Genomic DNA, 16,451 nt, shown 5'->3' with positions numbered 1-16,451 from the left:
GAAATTGACCAACCACAGTCGAATATGAGAAGAATAATCAACTATAATTGGTCCATTTCTTATTCTTACTTCCTACTTCTTACTGCTTACTTCCAATGTAGACGTCCCTTTAGGGGCGCCGCACACTAATTGACATAACAGTAACTTTCAAAATGGTGTAAGAGACGTGCCTCTAGGCGGTCCATAACAATAAATGAGTGAAATGAAATGACAACAGTAAGGGCTATCGCACACAAATTGACATAACTGCATATGCATAGCATAAGATCGTATGGACCAATAAGCATCGAATATTAAGCATCGAACACCAATATGGCGACTTAATACTCGATGCTCATTGGTATATACGGTCTTATGCTATGCATATGCAGTTATGTCAATTGTGTGCGATAGCCCAAGACGTACCGTAATGGCTCCTGCACACAGGACGCGGTAATGCTTGCCGCGCGGCGAAAGTCCGCGCGACAGCCAATCAATATGTTGTTTTTCCGTAAGAGCTAGAAGGTTATTACGGAAAGCAGCATATTGATTGGCTGTCGCGCGAACTTCTGCCGTGCGGCAAGCATTACCGCGTTCTGTATACAAGAGCCATAAGAATTGACCAATCACTTTGAGTATCGTCGAACCTTAATGACTCCTGCACACAGGACGCAGTAATGCTTGCCGCGCGGCAGAAGTTCGCGCAACAGCCAATCAATATGTTACTTTCTGTAATAACCTTCTAGCTCTTATGGCTCTCGCAACCAGCGCAATTTGCGACGCAACACGCGATATGCGATGCGCGATATCCAATGAGCGTACAGCTTTTCCGGAATACCAATACGCTCATTAGATATCGCTCGTCGCATATCGTGTATCGTGTCGCGCATCGCACTGGTCTGCGAGAGCCATTACGGAAAAACAACATATTGCTTGGCTGTCGCACGGCAAGCATTACTGCGTCCTGTGTGCAGGAGCCATAAGATCGCCATTTTTATGAATAAATAAGTCTGTTCTTTATAGCTGCACTGCTGAACTAGTGCAATAAGTTAGAGTGAGAAAACGTATATTTGTCTCACTTCAATATATTGCACCAGTTCAGCAATGCAGCTACAAAGAACAGGCCTCTTGATTGTAATTGGTCCGTTTTTACGGTACGTTTTACGTTACTGGGCCCCTATTCTTGAAATTTTTACGTATACATAATTTTCATTGCGCAGCTATTTTATGGTATGATTAAACCTGCGCAGTAAAACTTACGTATACACCATTATTTCAAGAAGGGCCCTGTTATGTCAATCGTGTGCGGTACCCCTTACGATTAAAATTTTTCTACGTACAAAGGCCTTTATGCAGGATTCACACAAACTAATGGCTCCTGCCCATAGGACGCAACAACACTTGCCGCGCGACGGAAGTTCGTGCGACAGCCAATCAATATGCTGCATCCCGTAATAACCTTATAGCTCTCACGGAAAAACAAATATTGATTGGCTGTCGCGCGAACTTCCGCCGCGCGGTAAGCATTACCGCGTCCTGTGTGCAGGAGCCATAAGTCCTTTATTCCTGAGTGCACCTGCTGCGTTGATGCAAATGGCGTTGAGTATTAAATTACCGGAAGCCATATATTGAAGGAAGGAAGGACCTGCTGCGTTGAAGTTCCGGCCTAACCGCTGTGGCGTAAAGACATGTTTGAACCTTCGGACGTAATCTAGGATTTTTTTGGAAACAATCTTCGGAATTATTTTCGGGAAATATTAATAATCATCTTTAACTAATAAGTGTGGTGAAAGGACTACTGAGATAGGTCTGAAATAAAAAAGAGAGAGAGAAAGACCTGCTGCATTGGAACTGATATTTTGGAGAGAGATACAAGAGTGAAATAAAAAGTGAGAGAATATCCACGTTACATTTTCGAGAGTATTCCAGAACACGGGAACGCTTACCGCATTGCAAGAAACAACGCGGTAGCCGATTAACATGCCGTTTTTTCATAAGAGTTGCAAGTTTATTTGCTATTGCGTCATTTCTTGCCGCACGGCAGGTATTTCCGCGTCCTGTATATAAAAAACATCACTTAGGGCTGATTGTAACCAACTTCTTGATAAGCCACCTAACAGTTAAATTATTGTCTACCTTTGTCCAATTTGAAGAAAAAACGAAGATATAATTTAGCTATCAATTAATTGATCAAGAATTTGGAACAACCACCTCAACCGCCGTTTCCGTGAGCTGCGTTCCAAAACTCTACTTGAAGGGTAGAGTAGCATTTAATTGACCAATAAAAACAAAGATAACTAGGATTTTTTTTATCATGATTGGTCAATTAATGCCAAATTTCTTCACCTCCGGTTAACTTTATCTGCCAGTTATTCTATTGAAATTGATCAATCATATTTATGGTTGGCAAGATTAACCAATCACGGTTGACATTTATCCGACAGATAAAGTTAATCGGAGGTGAAGAAATTGGGCATAAATGTACTGTACCCACTGAGTAGAATTTTGGAACGCAGTTCTGAATTTAGCCATTGACTACGTAATGGAAACGAGAGCGGTGTCGCGGTTCAACGTACGCGGGAGTTTAGTTAAGGTTGTGGTTCTATAACATTTTGTCTCAATGATCATAAAGAATATAAATAACGTTTTTCTCCAGTAGTCCCAATTTCTCACCGTTCATAGTTGTTGAGCGATGTCCAGCGAAAGTGTCTGTATCGTAAGCTGTAAATACATATTCCCGGAGTAGATTAAATAAGACAATACGACGCGTAGTCATGACGGATGAATTGAAATTGGATCATCGCGCGAGGAAGAGGATCAAGGAAGTGAAAAAGAAGGCCCGACCAGGTAGTAAAAATGGAATTTGTAATTTATAACCTATATTGTGTAAAACGACACAAGGTCACGCATCGATATCGCCTTCCTTCGGCTTCTGTAGAATCTCATTTATCCATTATACGCAGCCAAAACAAGCTCGTGCTTAGCATATCGTAACAATCTTGTCATTCACCGGACTCCGTATGATCGTTTCGAAGAAGAACGAGAAGGAGCTATCGTGTACCCGCCTCTTGATCTTGGACGACGATGATGTAATTCGATTTTACGATAATCTTAATCCATTTACCGTTTCCAGCCGTTCGCTAACTTAATTCGACGTATGTGCCTCGAGTATGGTTCCAATAGGAACATATACATACATATATGTATATAATATATATATATATATATATATATATATATATATACTGGAAATATATATTCGCGTCATATTTATATTATTATAATATTATATATGCAAAATCTTCTTCAGCTAATTTAAGTAATAATCGAGAGCGTTATCTAAACTCGATAATGTATCATGTACTTGTAGAGTTGGCAGATAAAGTAGCATGGAGTCAGCATGGTTACAGTAAGAATTTTCAAGCATTTTGGGAATTTCAAGATAATGCCGAACGAATCGATGAATCCGACACGACTATGGACGATTTTATAGAAAGATTTGAAAAACCTTACAAGCCTGTGATAATACGAGGTGTTCAAAATGGCTGGAAAGCCCAGTACAAGTGGACTATAGAGGTTATTTTTTGTATTATGTTTTTGTGTGATTGGAGTTGGGAAAATTGTTAAAAAATAACTCATTTTTATTTTAAAAATTTTCAGAAAAATGTTTTTTAAAAATATCTTTTTTACTTGTTTTGAGAAGTAACCCTTTTTACCCTTATCATTATTTAAGAAGTAACGAATCATTACAATTTCTATTTCTTTTCTTCAGCAAATTTTGAAAAGCTTTATATTACTTATTACTTTTTCCATATACATGTTTTTTTATGTTTAACAAATAAGTAGATCTGCTTTCTTAATCAAACTAGATTACACTTTTTTGTTGTTAGAGCAAAACAAGTATATAACCTAGCTTTGAAAGGAAAAGAAACAAAGTTCTAATGCAGTATCAGTTTAATTAAAATAAACATGCTTAGTGCTTCAAAATATAATTTTTTTTATATATGGTTTAATGATATTATATAGTTGTTACTAGATGTTATTATATAGTTAGAATGCTTTGGAACATCTAATAGACTCTATCATATGTAAAGTAACTATAAAAATAACTATTCAACTTGTTATTATTGTTGTTATTAATAAAAAAAATTAATGTTTTTGAATTGAAAAAAGTAATGGTAACAGCATAACAAGTAATGTGTCCCTTTTCAACTCTGATTTTGACATATATAAAAATTAGTATCCATTTCGAGATCAAGCCATACAATAATCTTTTTCTGTTCTAGAAATTAGCCAAGAAATATCGGAATCAAAAGTTTAAATGCGGCGAAGATAATGAAGGATACAGTGTAAAAATGAAGATGAAGTATTATGTGCGTTATATGCTACATAATGATGACGATTCTCCCTTATACATTTTTGACAGTTCATTTGGTGAGCATCCAAGACGAAAGAAATTGCTAGAAGATTATGTAATTCCAAAATACTTTCGGGATGATCTTTTTCACTATGCTGGGGAACACCGAAGACCACCATATCGATGGTTTGTTATGGGACCTGCTAGGTCAGGTAAATATATTCTCTAGTGTATAACAACATTCATAATGAATGTTAAATATATCAGAAAGATAGCTGTAACATCTTTGTGAATTATTAGATAATGCAATAAGAGATCATGAAATCAGGATGTTTTAAAGTGATTGATAAACTTCCATGGCATGTACTAATCACCAAGACAACCAAGGTCTTAATGATTTGTAACGGAATAATATTACATCTATGTAAGATTTCCATCAAATATTCGCAAATTGTATTCGCAGGTACAGGAATACATATAGATCCATTAGGTACCAGTGCATGGAATGCATTGATTTCCGGTCACAAACGTTGGTGTTTATTTCCGACGCATACACCTCGCGAACTTCTCAAGGTATCTGCAGCCGAGGGTGGCAAACAGAGAGACGAAGCTATTACTTGGTTTTCCGTTGTCTATCCACGAACAAAGTTACCTACATGGCCACAAGATTGTCGCCCGATAGAAATTCTGCAGGCTCCCGGCGAAACCGTTTTTATCCCCGGCGGTTGGTGGCATATTGTTTTAAATCTTGATGAAACTATAGCAGTTACACAGAATTTCTGTTCGCGAACCAACTTTCCAGTAGTTTGGCATAAAACGGTAAGATTGAGGCACAAAATATAACATCATTATCTCTGAGATGATCGTAAATATAATTATATAGTATATATAATAAGTGTGTGGAGAGAATAAAATATGCGAGAGTATTTAGATTCTCCTGTACAGCGAAAAGAAGCAAAATTTGCAAATTGTAACATAATCGTTACAAACAGGTACGAGGGAGACCGAAACTATCGCGAAAATGGTTAAAGGTACTCAGGGATAAAGAGCCTACACTGGCAGCGTTAACGGACACTATAGACGTAAAAGAAGATACCGGTGTTGCCAGTGACTCTTCGAGCGGATCCTCAAGTAGCTCTTCAAGTAGTAGCAGTAGTAGTCAATCCGAAAACAGCGAAGACGATAGCGGTCAAGAATCACTTACCACGCATAAAAAGAAAAAGAGGTATGTGTAAAAATTTACATTAGAGTTCTCCTCGTACTTTTTTTTCGTATACAACTGATTTATTTGTCGTAGCAATTATGAACATAATTAAGGCGCATAATACTGTTAAAATTTTCAGAAGAAAATTGACTAACAGCCAACCCTGACAATATCCAGTATTTGGAACCTACAATGACCTCAAACTGTACAGTATTAATCACCTTACATACTTATTGTTTGTAAGAATAAATATTATAATTATCTTTATGTTAATAATAAAATAAATATTAGATAACATAGTTTTTCTTTCTTTTGGATAAAATCTTATCCAAATTCTGCATTTAGGCGTTTTATGATAATGCACGTAATTCCTACTCCAGTCAAGCTGCTTTAACATTTGTAATTCAATCACTTTGCTAAATAACAGACATATTTGCTCTGTACGTTTTATCGCTATCATATCTTTTAATATCTATTTTTTTCACGACATAGAGTCAACCGATATAAAACCGCTTTAGCAAGTATATATCCCCAATAATACTAAAATATTAATATACAATACGAAACTAATAGTGGATGGATCAGGTGCATTATCATTTAGATTAAGTTAAAACCATATATAATTGAAAGTTAAATAACACAATTTATCACGTAGCATACGATACATAGGCATTAGCTTTTCAGCGAGTTGCTCCTCTGGAAGGTCCTTGCTTCTCGTTTACTGTAGTTCCACAATCTCACAGTTCCGTCACTTCGTATCGACCATGACCATGCAAAGCACCAAATTGGAGTAAACAACATAGAAGCAAATAATAACATATATATAAATTAAACGTTTATACAACATTAAGCTAATAGACATACAGTCGTCATGTAAGTGATTATTTTCTTATGTGTAATTTTGATTTATTGGCTGGAAAAGGAATGGTTCTATACCAATAATCGTAAAAAATGTGTATGAAGTTAGAGATATATGAGAAATTTGGTGTATGTTAAATTCGATCCTCTCATAACATAATATGTTCAATCTTTAAGACGGCTAAGGTTCCTGTGATTAAAAGTCACACGAATTCACAGACAAAGTGCAAACGTAAACATGTCGGCACAAACTTTACTCGCGTTCACTTTCATTCGGCACTCTAAGCATTGGGTAGTGCATTAAAAAAATGATCAAATGTATAATAACATTTTATGTATATGTCATAGAAATAACAGATAATGCAGCCTTAACTGCCATGTTATGTGTAAAAAGACATGGTTTGAACTGTAGGTAAGCATGCGCATCACCACAAAAATACGAGATAGACGCATAACAGTGAGACGCACAAGCAAAAAGCAAATAAAATTAAAGGGAAACTGTGGAGATAGACATAGATAATGAAGAATCGGGGATACGCCACAGCTTCACCTCTCCAGAGCTGAAATCAATATCCGAGACAGTTACATTTTGCCTAAAATATCACAGCGGGCTATTGAACCCAAATATGCATAGTGTCTAACACGATTTACGCTAAATAATTCACGTCTATTGGCTCCGTCTATGAACAACCATCGCCGCGCACCGTTGCATATCTATTATTTTGAGCGTAGCGCTGCGTGAGAAACCGTCGAGAATTTGTATTCATGTTACTCACTTGCTTGCTGTGAATATGTGCTGCTGATTGGTTGCGACGGCGTTGATGGCGGAGGCATGCGCCCGCACTTCGCCGATGGGCGTGCATTCCCCCGAATGATCCTTAGGAACGGACCATGCCTTCAACACACCACCGCGACATCCGGAGACCATGACGGAACCGTTATTTACTGTGCACAATCCCAAAATCCAGTCCTTGTGCGCGTTATTTAGAGATTGAACTAGTTCCATTTTATTCAGATCCCATCGCTTGATACACATATCTCTAGAGCCTGAAAAGCGAATTGACTATAAATAAGCGATTTACGACATAATCGAGCAATTAAAAATCTTTTTGAAATACTTCAATTAAAGAAACAAATTCAATTAAAGAAACAAATTTCAAAAAACAGCTTTAAGAATATTCAGCTTCACACACATACTGAGATTTCCACAAATTTATCAAATAACTCGTACAATTTTATAAAATAACTATCGTGTTATATACGGTAGAGATAGAGAGAAATCTGCATTTTAATACGTATGTAGACGTACCGGAAAATAGCGTAGAACCGATTGTAGCGAGACATTCCACTCCGTCATAGTGTGGCGGCGCTAAACTAACAGACGGCCCGGACGCATTTGCCTCAGCGAGCGATATCAGATGATCCTTACTGCCGGCTATCACTCGACCGTCTTCGGCGACGGTCAGGCACATGACCGCCGCTGTATGCGGCGTGCTTAATCTACCGGTATAAGTCAGTTTACGTAAATCCCATATTCTCACTTTATCGCTGGACGCCGTGTACAACTCCTGTTCATCTAAACTGAGCACCAGATCGTTGATCGTCGTTTCGCCCACGGGTAGTTGAAGCGTTCTAGACGGAGTCGACAATGCGATGGGGCCGCTTTGAGTCTGACCGGAGGAAAGTAACGTCTTTATACAGTTGTTACCGGCTCTCAGATCCCAGACTTTAACGTACGCCGCGGATACGCTGAACAGGAGCTGATTAACGGCAGAATATCTGACGGCAACGACGTTATTGGGATGACCACTCAGAGTCAGACTCTCGATTCCTGTCTCCAAGTCCCACACTTTCACAGTACGATCTGAAAATTCACACTGAGAATTAATCGCAATTATTCTACGCAGAGTCCTTCATCGCTCGCTCTTCTTCGCGTTACCTTTCGAACCGCTAAAGAGTAAATCCGTCGTTACACACACGGTAAGGACGGCTTTGCTGTGTCCTTCGGCTATGTGGGAACACTGTAAAATGGCCCGTGGTTGCGCCTAGTGGAAAAATCACATTTTTATGCTTTACTCGCTCAAAAAAAAAATCTGGGCAACTCGCGGTCTAACGTTCACACCTACCTTGCCCTGATACTGCGAGATAATTCCTTTCATTGGCTGTGGTTCAGACGCGATCGGTTGTCTACTCGCGGTTAGTCTCGAAAAAACGTTTTCTTCGCGGCTATTGAACCGCCTGTAGGTAGTTGGAGATCCAGGAGGTGACGATATATCCGTGTGCGCTACCTGCTCCCTGGTAGGTGTGTTTGTTACATGTTAGCGTGTTAGTTAGCCGGCATTTCGCTAATCCAGATTATCACATGCCGACTTAAAAATCATACTAAACATGCATGTGCGAGGAGAACAGCGGGACGTTATGTTAATTTAGTTTTGCCCGCATAAGATTACACGCATACGGGAAATGGAGAGTAGTACACAATCAAGCGCAATCAGTTCCAGCCGTTATCAAATGCAAATTTCGTATTCAGAAATCTATATAAATTAGAAACGGAACGTCGCGTCAAGGAGATTCTTCCATTAGCTATCTGTACTGTCGCTTCTTACTTTTCAAATTTTGCCATTTATTTCTTTTAACTTATGTTACAGAGAAAAACAATTCTTAAATCTATCTAATATATTAATGAGATTTATCCAAGAAATATCTTGTATAAATTAATCTCTCCTTATTGCAATTGTTAACAACACGTGTAAATTGTATAAGTGGATCAAACAATAAATATTACGTGTTATTAGGTACTCCTTCGCCATAATGAGTGTATATTACACTGCATAAATTAAAATACTTATCTTTAAACATATATAAACCCAGATGTTTCTTCAAAGATGTCGTTTGAAAGCAACGTATCATACGAAAGTAAGATGTGTAGAACACGCTATACATATTGACGTATAAAAGTCCTATTTTACAATATGTAATACTTAGAAATTTATCGCGAAGAACGTCTTATTTTTTATACAAACATATAAAACTTAGAAATATTTTGTACACATAGAGTAACATAATAAATATTCTTTGTAATATAACGTATTTGTTTGTGTGTGTGCATAGGTGTGCGCGTATGTTACAACAATAATTCCTACATTAAACTTGTTCATGAGACCCTTTTATGAGACCTGCTCCATTTCGTGCTTACATTTGCTCCAATGTGTGTATATATCACACTAAGTGAGAGAGAGATATAAAATATTAAGTATTAAACATTATTAATATTCTTATAGGCACGAAATACTTGCACTTGATTCCCGTTTCTCAGACAAAATCAACAAAATGAAATTCATCTCAGGGAAACAAAGTAGTCAATAGTGCATGGAGTAGGAAATCAAGACAGATGTATGCAAAGAATACAAGAACAAGGATGTGCTGCAGGATAATCACTCACATGGAGCCTCCACCTGGATGTATTGGTCGTCGCAGAGCTCTGGGTGATGTACTGTCGCGACGAGTCAAAGTTGGCGATCCACCAGTCACAGTGCCACCGTATTGATTCCTCGTTAATACCAGACCTCTGTGAATATACAAAATTTATGTTAAAATATTAGGTAATCAGGTAGGTAATACATATAATATTTCAAAATGTTTGCAAGTTTTGAAATTTTCATGATTAAAAACTAAAGAAATGGATATTCACTTATCTTTTTCACTTATCTTTTACAATTATTGTGTACAATGTGCTAAATAAATCACAGCACAATTAAGGAGGTGATAGTTTCTTTCCGCATGTCCCTTTCACGTTATATCTCTAAATATTAATAAAACAATAAATTGAGATGTCCATATACTTACTTCAGGCTACCTGGTGCACTAGGAACCCTTGTAAGAGGATGGTTATGATTTTGATTCTGATCGTCCGCTTTTAGATTTTCTGGACTAGCGTGTATACCGTAAAGAAGTTCTTGCGGTTGCGTCGTTCTTCTTCTGACCTTACTATTACGCTGTTTCTCTTCACCGAGTATAATTTGGCCATAACTTTCGCTGTTATATAAAATACAATTAAAACCTTAGTCCTTCCATAAACGGAAAAAGAGAAAAGAAATGCAATTTGTCCATACGAAAATGTTAGAATCAACATTTTTACGTATATACTTCCAAATATAATGTTACACTTTGAAAAGGGAATTTAAAATATGAAATACACTTAAAAATATGCAATATCGCTGTTCGACTTACTTATCAGGAGAGGAGCTTCTTGAACTGGCTGGGCTGTAAGCTAATGCATTATTATGATTGTTCGTGAGCGATAAAAGGTCTCTGTCGCGTAATACGTGCTCCAGCAACTGATGCTGTACGTCGCTTTCTTGTGCAACTTGATTGAGCCGTGACTCCATATCTCGTACTTCGAGCTGCTTTTGTGCGGCCACGCAGCTCTGCTCCACGGTAAATGCGAGCATCCGTTGCAATAAGTACTGCGCCTCATCCACTGTTCGAATGGTGGAGATGAGCGCTTCAACACCGGGTTCACCTTCCGCTTCACCATCGCCCATCTCAACCATGTCCCGTTGGCACTCTGAAATACTGTCCTGCAATATTTTACGCGTTAGTAATGAAGATAAGAACAATCATTGAACCATTAGAGAGACTCGCTGAATCATACAAAATTATTACTAATTATGATAATTATTACCTGTAAATAACTGATTTTACTCTTCACATTATCGATCTCTTCGTCAATGTCCGTGGTGTCGCCTCTGGAATTGGCAATAACGTTCCTATGCTTCTGAAGCTTCTCCAGATCTCTTCCCAATTCTTCCCTTTCTTGAAGCAATCTTTCCATTTCTCTTTCTGTTTCTGCGGCGGCTTGTTTCGCCAGTGCTTGCTTAGCGATCGTCCTCTCGAACGTCTGCCACCTTTGCTTTAGTGCCTTGGGATTAATCGGTTTAGCCGGTGTGCGACCAGCGGCTTTCTGACTCAAGCCTCTGTCTCTTCTTCGTAGTGCCGTTACCTCCTCTTGCTTACGTCTGAGCACAACTTCCTTCATCCTCTTGTCGGCTTCCAGAGTTCTGATCACATTTGCATTTCTGCGACTTTCCTTACGTAATTGTGCTATTTCTCGATTACGTCTTAGCTCATTTTCCTTGTGTCGTTGTGCTTCTTCTCGCATTTTATTAAGAAGTTTCACTTTCGCTCTCTTCATCTCCGAAAGCTCGTTCCTCAGGCCTCTCAATCTATTTTCACTCTGTGACTGATTCTTCAATAATCTCGCGTGCTCCTTTTTAGCAGATTGCAGAAGTCGCATCTCTTTCTGCATATTAGAAAGCTTCTTCTCGTATTCGTCGCGCAATTTCTTCACTTTCTCGGTAGGCGGTGCGGGTTGTTGTTGCAAAGACATCAATACTTTATCTCTTTCCTCTTGCGTATCTCTGATGCGAGCTTGCAATTGTGCCAGCTTATCCTCATAATGTTGCTTCATAGTTTGCAAACGTCTTTGAGAGAGTTCGAGCTCTTGTATTAAGCGTTGCTTGACATCAATATCGGACGTTAACGCTTCCAATTCACGACCCATGGCTGCTTCCTCTTCGTCTTCTTCTGTAAAATAATGTACAATGTAACAAAGACACAGTTTTTAAAGCACACGCGTGAACAAGTAGATGAATACCTCGCGTCTTGAAATCTGAAAGAAAGAAGTCGCTATAATATACTTTCACATAACATTTTAATATAAATGATAACAAAATACATCCCGATAGAAATACTGTGCAAGATCTTTCCTCATGCGGATTTCTTCCAAGAAGTATAAAATGTGCAAATACTTTGTTTTATTATACTATATCTATAAGATAACGCTGTGTATCTAAGCGTACCTTTACGATCGGAATCGTCATCGGAATCATCTTCGCTTACAGAATCCTGCGCATTTTCCGTATCGTCGATTTCTCCTTCGTCCACTGCCTTAACACTAACGTTACTCTGGCCGTACTGTTCCTTCAAGGCTTTCCACGTTTCAATTTCTTTCTCGAGATCCTTCTTAGCATCGACCAATACGGTTGCGGAGTCAGAATGAAATGAACTATCTCCGTATGGATTCGCCGCATTAACCTGAATGATATTTTATCATAATAACTCGAAGTTATCAAGTTTGTTACGACTTTTCATATTAAAATTCGACACATTACCTGCATCTGCCTCTTTTTTAATTGCTGATACATAGCTTCCGCTTCCAATAAACGAGCCCTTAGCTCTTCTATCTCTTGAACATAGCCCTGCACCAAACTAGTCACCTGCTCGTCACCTCCGCTCGACGCTGCCATCCAGTGACCTGCTGCTTTCTCCGCTAGCAAAAGAACATTCTTAGCGGTTAATGCCTCCACCGTTTCCGAAAGTGCTTTCACCCTAGTCCGAAGACTTTGCAATTCGCTGTTTAACATTTGATTTTCGTGCCACGCGTCGTTAACACCGTCTTCACCGACGACCCTCTTGCCTAAGGGAAGCGCAAAGATACGAAATTAAATAAGATAAAATAATAAGATAAAAACCAATAAGAAAATATTATTCATGTGAAATCGAGATGTATAATGTACCCTGATGAAACGTACCTTGTCTATACTCTAACAATTCTAATTGAAGCTGCTGAATTTCACGACGAAGCGAAGCGATCGTTCTCGAGCTCTTATCCTGATTAATAGTAACTTTGTTCTTTATGTTTCTCGCTCGGTTCGCGTATTTTAAAGTGCTTAGTGTTTCCATAAAATCTCTATCACTTGGTGATACGCACGCTATCATGACAGTTTGACTATTTCCTGCAACGCAAAATTCGTCATAATATTTAATTTATTGCACTTCTAACGCTTTGTATCTCGAAATTTCTGTCGCAACTTTATTCAAAACTTTACCTCCAAGAGAATCTTGGAGTAATCTGGTCAACTTCGAATCTCTGTACGGTATATGCAAGGCTTTCTTCGTTTTGTCACCCAGAGCAGAAATGACATTACCTAATGCCAACTACGAAAAAGATTCATGTCATCAGACGGTCGACTCCTTGCTCTTCCTTCTCCCGAAAAGTTTATCCTTACCAATCCACAGTTTATAGAAATGCCCTCTTTCGCTCTGTCTCCGGTAGCGCCCGTTCTCTTTAATCTTTCCGAACCGGCCAAGTCGACGAAATGAAACTTCGCAGTTAACACTTCGAATTCGTTCGGCAATTCGGTACCGCTCGTGTCGACATCCGCGTCCGGATCCTCGACTTTGATGCATCTTTGTTGTTTGATGTATAACGTAAATATAGCGTGCGATCTTGAGGATTGCGTATTCATTTGCGTAGATCCTGTTGTGCGTGATAACGCACCCAATCGAAGATACTCCAATGCTTGTTCAGGGCTAGTTACGACACGCGGTTCCACTCCGGCTAAGTGTATATTGCCCGTTGTATCTTCGTGAATACGGGCGCCTCCTCTTGGCCCTCCTGGTTCCAACAGATCTTTTAAATCTTCGTTATATAATTCTAAAAATTGCGCTGTGACCTACGACAAGCAGGGATACATTATCATCATATCGATTGTGACAAACTTTGTTACACAAATTGACAGATATTTTGGAGCTAATTCAAAACGTTATTATTTGATCAGATGGGGTCCAGAGATGTACTTTACGTTAAAATAACTTTAATCTGAGATAAAGTGTAATTCTAATCTTTTTTCATAGTGGTACATAATGCTAAAAGCCTTAAAGTTACATTTGATTGTGACCTCCTAACTTAACTAAAGGATCTGCCACTAAAAGTATATCTGTGTTTCCTAGAGAACTCTGTATATTAATGTCTACTACATGAAGCACAAACCTTAAATTCTGGAGGCATCTGTGCACGTTCCCTTGCACGTTCCTGTTTATCTGCTATTCCATTGAAAAGATGGTTGATAGCTCTGGGTATGATTCCAACTATAGTTTCATCAACTTCTACATCGAAACCAGTGCCCATAGTGTAAGTTTTGCCTGAGCCAGTCTGTCCGTAGGCAAGAACTGTTGCGTTGTATCCATCCAAAGCACCCTCCACTAGACGGTTCACACATGTCTCATAAATTGTATTCTGATCTGACTGAGTGTCAAAAACATAATCGTATGTAAAAGCCTTATCAGGCCCGAGGAAAACCTGTGGTTCCCCTTGAGGTACTTGGGTACAAATTCTGCACATATCTATCACCTCGCGAGCTACTTGAGGCCTTATTCTGCAAAAAAGGAAACAAATTGTTATAGATAAATTGTTGAGGTAAAATATGACAAGTGAAAGTCCAGATGAATGACAGTACATATATGATAGAAACAATTAACTTGTAAATGAAGAATATTCCAGCGTCAAATATTCTCAAATAAAATTGATTTTTCAAAAATATTATTTTAGGATAAAACTTTTATTTTTTTTTTAATTAGTCATTTTGCTTGTGAAAACGTTAAGATAAAATAAGATAAAATAAACATTGTAAAATTAAATGCTTGATATTCTAGCATATAAAATATAAAATATTTTACAAATTAATCTTATAAAAATCTTATAAATCTTATCTTATAAAATCTTATAAAAATTTTATAAATCTTATAAATATCTTATAAAAAAAATTATAATAAATAATTTTTATATTTATTGTTATTTAAGTGCTATTTCTCCGGATAGTATAATTGATCAATTGTATATCTGAGAATCGGAAGTTGACGATGCAAGTTTCTTAGGCGGATGGTAATTAAGCCCACGCACTTGTCATAAAAGGAGATATGCGAGGATCGGTATTTGCGATCGGCAGTACGTTACGTAGAACTGGTAGCATTTCGTGCGAATCGAGTTTCTTACGTCGCGATGCGACACGAAAAATTTCGCACTTCCGAGTTGTACTTTCTCCCGCAATTTTTTTCGTTTTTATATGTCTCAACGATTGTGATAAACAAAAAGCTCGTCTGCTATCAAGTATGAAAACAACATGCGAAAGAAAATCATTTTCTCTCATTATTTCTCTATCTCCTCTAATTAATTTCGCTCTTCCCACGAAATCTGCAATTTTGTTCGCATTGTAGGCGTTTCATTATGCAGTGTTTCATAGGAAGAAATGATCAGGGAATGGCGAGAAATCGAGTAAAAAAATAGTCGTTTACCAGAGAAAGCAATTTATGTCTCTCCCGGAATTATATCCGCAATACGGTAAAAAAAAATGGACAAAAAGGTCCGCAGCGTACTGCTCGTTCGCCAGCGGCTAGTCATAGCTGTCATTTGAGACGATGACATGGACCGAGAGATGGGAGCAAAAATTGAATGAGGTCTGGCATTTTCGTACTTACCGTACGGCGACGCGTACGCTCGAATCATCCGCCATCTCGTTACGTTCGGCAGTGCGTCGATCTGCGAGATGTTAGGCGAAACAGGCCTCTTTTTCGTGTATTAGGCTGAGATTTAGGCCAAAACGATTGACTTGAAGGCAAACGGTCGACGCGACCGCAACGATTGAATCGAAGACAAAGTCCACAATGTCTCGTTTGCCTGCGCACGCGTTACTTGAATGCAACGACCGTGAAAATCTGACATTCCTCATAGGCGATGCGGGAGAAACCGCGCATCTTTCGTAACGGAAAGTGATCGCGAGCGATCCACCTGTGCGTTCCGCAACGTCGGCAGCAGTCACTGAATAATCACGGGATATCAGCACGGGGGAGAACCTTGAGAGACACGTCTCGAGCGTGCCTTTCTATCGATGTCGGCATGATTTCTATGAAATGGTACTCGTACGTGTGATAGATCTCATTGAGATAAGCCGTGTCGCGTGCCAATACATTGAATGAAACAAGAGTAAACAAGAAACGCGATATAGCACGATTACGGGCACGTAATGTCGTAATCAGACTATGAGGATTGCAATCGGACCAATCAAACAAAGCAAAGCCAAGATTTAAAATATCTGATTGGCCCAACTGCAATTTTCAATCCATAGTCTGATATGGGCATAAAGCGGATTATGTCGAATATTTTGCACTTCAACGTTACATATACTATGAATTTTCAGTAAAATTTTCCTCAAA

General features: G+C 38.5%; 2 protein-coding genes across 6 annotated transcripts; one reads left to right on the top strand and one right to left on the bottom strand.

Moving 5' to 3' along the window:
• The first annotated feature begins 1,652 nt into the window (after positions 1-1,652).
• On the top strand, positions 1,653-5,837 carry LOC116840685 (bifunctional arginine demethylase and lysyl-hydroxylase PSR). Of its 2 annotated transcripts, none has more exons than XM_032807741.1 (7): positions 1,653-1,868; positions 2,636-2,826; positions 3,350-3,555; positions 4,266-4,548; positions 4,800-5,155; positions 5,329-5,561; positions 5,680-5,837. In XM_032807741.1, the coding sequence occupies exons 2-7, from the start codon at positions 2,754-2,756 to the stop codon at positions 5,705-5,707; spliced, it is 1,179 nt and encodes a 392-aa protein (XP_032663632.1). In that variant the 5' UTR covers positions 1,653-1,868; positions 2,636-2,753; the 3' UTR covers positions 5,708-5,837. The 2 variants fall into 2 exon arrangements, with proteins under 2 accessions (XP_032663632.1, XP_032663633.1); XM_032807742.1 differs by lacking the exon at positions 1,653-1,868 and adding an exon at positions 2,943-3,068 and having other exon boundaries at positions 2,633-2,826.
• Positions 5,596-16,250, bottom strand: LOC116840684 (kinesin-like protein KIF21A). Of its 4 annotated transcripts, none has more exons than XM_032807737.1 (17): positions 15,717-16,250; positions 14,233-14,617; positions 13,469-13,915; positions 13,289-13,397; positions 12,992-13,195; positions 12,572-12,876; positions 12,260-12,494; positions 12,055-12,069; positions 11,083-11,984; positions 10,629-10,978; positions 10,245-10,433; positions 9,841-9,966; positions 8,525-8,693; positions 8,338-8,443; positions 7,708-8,262; positions 7,175-7,445; positions 5,596-6,291 (listed from the first exon to the last, which is right to left on the bottom strand). In XM_032807737.1, the coding sequence occupies exons 1-17, from the start codon at positions 15,749-15,751 to the stop codon at positions 6,213-6,215; spliced, it is 4,482 nt and encodes a 1,493-aa protein (XP_032663628.1). In that variant the 5' UTR covers positions 15,752-16,250; the 3' UTR covers positions 5,596-6,212. The 4 variants fall into 4 exon arrangements, with proteins under 4 accessions (XP_032663628.1, XP_032663630.1, XP_032663629.1 ...); XM_032807738.1 differs by lacking the exon at positions 5,596-6,291 and adding an exon at positions 6,450-6,958; XM_032807739.1 differs by lacking the exon at positions 12,055-12,069 and having other exon boundaries at positions 15,717-16,249.
• Positions 16,251-16,451: the final 201 nt, after the last annotated feature.

Source organism: Odontomachus brunneus, unplaced genomic scaffold (genome assembly GCF_010583005.1).
Source record: "Odontomachus brunneus isolate Ranch 3 - 2012 unplaced genomic scaffold, Obru_v1 Obru_scaffold_011, whole genome shotgun sequence".
In the NCBI taxonomy this organism is placed as follows: domain Eukaryota; kingdom Metazoa; phylum Arthropoda; class Insecta; order Hymenoptera; family Formicidae; genus Odontomachus; species Odontomachus brunneus.
The sequence above is the reverse complement of the archived record's forward strand: the minus strand, read 5'-3'. Positions and strand labels throughout refer to the sequence as shown.

Bases quoted from the DNA above. Each gene is read 5' to 3' on its own strand.
- LOC116840684 (XM_032807737.1), bottom strand. From the start codon at position 15,751: ATGGCGGATGATTCGAGCGTACGCGTCGCCGTACG. The intron at 13,916-14,232 runs GTTTGTGCTTCA...TGCTTGTCGTAG, and splicing joins AGATGCCTCCAGAATTTAAG to GTCACAGCGCAATTTTTAGA. The intron at 13,196-13,288 runs GTAAAGTTTTGA...TTTGCGTTGCAG, and splicing joins ACTCCAAGATTCTCTTGGAG to GAAATAGTCAAACTGTCATG.
- LOC116840685 (XM_032807741.1), top strand. From the start codon at position 2,754: ATGACGGATGAATTGAAATTGGATCATCGCGCGAGGAAGAGGATCAAG. The intron at 3,556-4,265 runs GTTATTTTTTGT...TTTCTGTTCTAG, and splicing joins AGTACAAGTGGACTATAGAG to AAATTAGCCAAGAAATATCG. The intron at 5,156-5,328 runs GTAAGATTGAGG...CGTTACAAACAG, and splicing joins CAGTAGTTTGGCATAAAACG to GTACGAGGGAGACCGAAACT.